The sequence below is a fragment of the Penaeus monodon genome, chromosome 22 (genome assembly GCF_015228065.2).
Source record: "Penaeus monodon isolate SGIC_2016 chromosome 22, NSTDA_Pmon_1, whole genome shotgun sequence".
Lineage (NCBI taxonomy): Eukaryota > Metazoa > Arthropoda > Malacostraca > Decapoda > Penaeidae > Penaeus > Penaeus monodon.
This window is the reverse complement of record NC_051407.1, coordinates 33,143,343-33,144,796: the sequence shown is the minus strand read 5'-3', so window position 1 is coordinate 33,144,796 and position 1,454 is coordinate 33,143,343. Positions and strand designations below refer to the sequence as shown.

The 1,454-nt window shown below is 46.0% G+C and overlaps 1 protein-coding gene across 1 annotated transcript in view; it reads right to left on the bottom strand.

Moving 5' to 3' along the window:
* LOC119587090 (G protein-coupled receptor kinase 1-like) overlaps nt 1–1,454 on the bottom strand; it is a gene marked incomplete at its 5' end in the record, with an annotated part of 148,076 nt that overhangs the window by 10,312 nt on the left and 136,310 nt on the right. Inside the window, 1 exon segment of the mRNA XM_037935840.1 lies at nt 820–871. Coding sequence (XP_037791768.1) covers nt 820–871 — 52 coding nt within the window.

The following is a 1,454-nucleotide window of genomic DNA, read 5'->3' as shown; positions in this document are numbered from 1 at the left end:
TTATTCTCTCCATCCATTAACCATTCTTCTTCTCAGCTAATTCTTCCTTCATTTCTTCCTCTAGGTTATTTCCTACCATAGTCTATCGAGAGCCTAATTCAGTACACAAAAAATGCCGTAATAATTACAAAACATGCTCTAAAAGGGGCTTAACGGGCAAAGTTGGGCTCACCTCGCTAATGAATCTGGCTGGACCTTTAATATCCTTCCAAACTTGTTGACAAGTTCGGAATCCTTACTCAGATAATTAGGCCTTTCCCTTTTCCCTCGCCTTTCTCTTATCAACTTTCCCCAAGTCTCACTCTCCCTCCTCTAATCACGTGTCAGTCTTCTTGGTCTGACTGCACTCCCATTTCGGTTATCTCCCTAATTATAGTGTAATCTCCCCCCGCCCTCCTCCCCACCATCACCCCCCCTCTCTAATCCAAGTTCATTCATTGCAAGTCCCAGGGCCGAGCGTGACGGCACTCCGTGGCATTCGCGAGCCGAGCGTACCCAAGCCACCTGTCCCTCAACCCCGGGCCGTCCCTGAGGCCGCCCTAATGACCCCAACGGCCCCTATTATCTTCTCCTCCATCCCCCGCCCGGTGTTGTCTTGGCGAGGCTTCCTCTCCCCTCTCAAGGTTGTTGATGCAATCTCCAGCTTGTCATGCTAAGTTATCTGATCGCTGCCTTAATCGCCTGCCTATTAAAACGTAATTATAATAGAACTCAAGACGTTCAGCGTCAAGTTATACAGCAAGCATAACAAACACACCCTACTGGGCACTATAAACTTCCAAAAAATGTGTGTATACAGAACCAGGCAATGCCACTCACCTGGATATTCAGTTCTAGGTTTTTCCACTGACAGAATCTTGTGTACTTGTCACTAGAAAGAGAGAAGGAAACACATTAGTACATACTGATAGCGGGGCATGTTACCATTAGCGTGCGTCGTAACGCACCGATCATCCTGCGTCCCGGAAAAAAAGTTAAAAAGCGGCCAGGACTCCAATCATTGATTCATCAAAGAAACGCGACCTGTCGAGTTACACCGGAATTTGGTTCCATCCCAATTTCGGGTAACTTTATAACGGGCGAGCAATTTCCCTCTCCGCCGCAGCCAAGCATCTCGTCTAAACTTTTTCACTCAAGACCAAACACTCTCAGAGGGAATAACAAGAGAGATCGTAAAACTTCGGACTTTAACTGCTCACTTACCTGTAAAATAAGACATTAGTATGGTCTTTTGAAATGATGAGAAAGATGATGCCCCATAAAACCACAGCATAACCTTGTTTTCTTTCTCCCGCTTCAAGTACTGGCAGAAAGAAAACGATCCCTAGGGATACACTGCGTCACCACTGTATCCGCGAGGCACCAGCATTACCTCTTCTTGCGAAATATCAAAGTATATTAAAGAATGACATATAATCCTCCCCGGGGTACAGTTATTCCATACGCAAACCTCT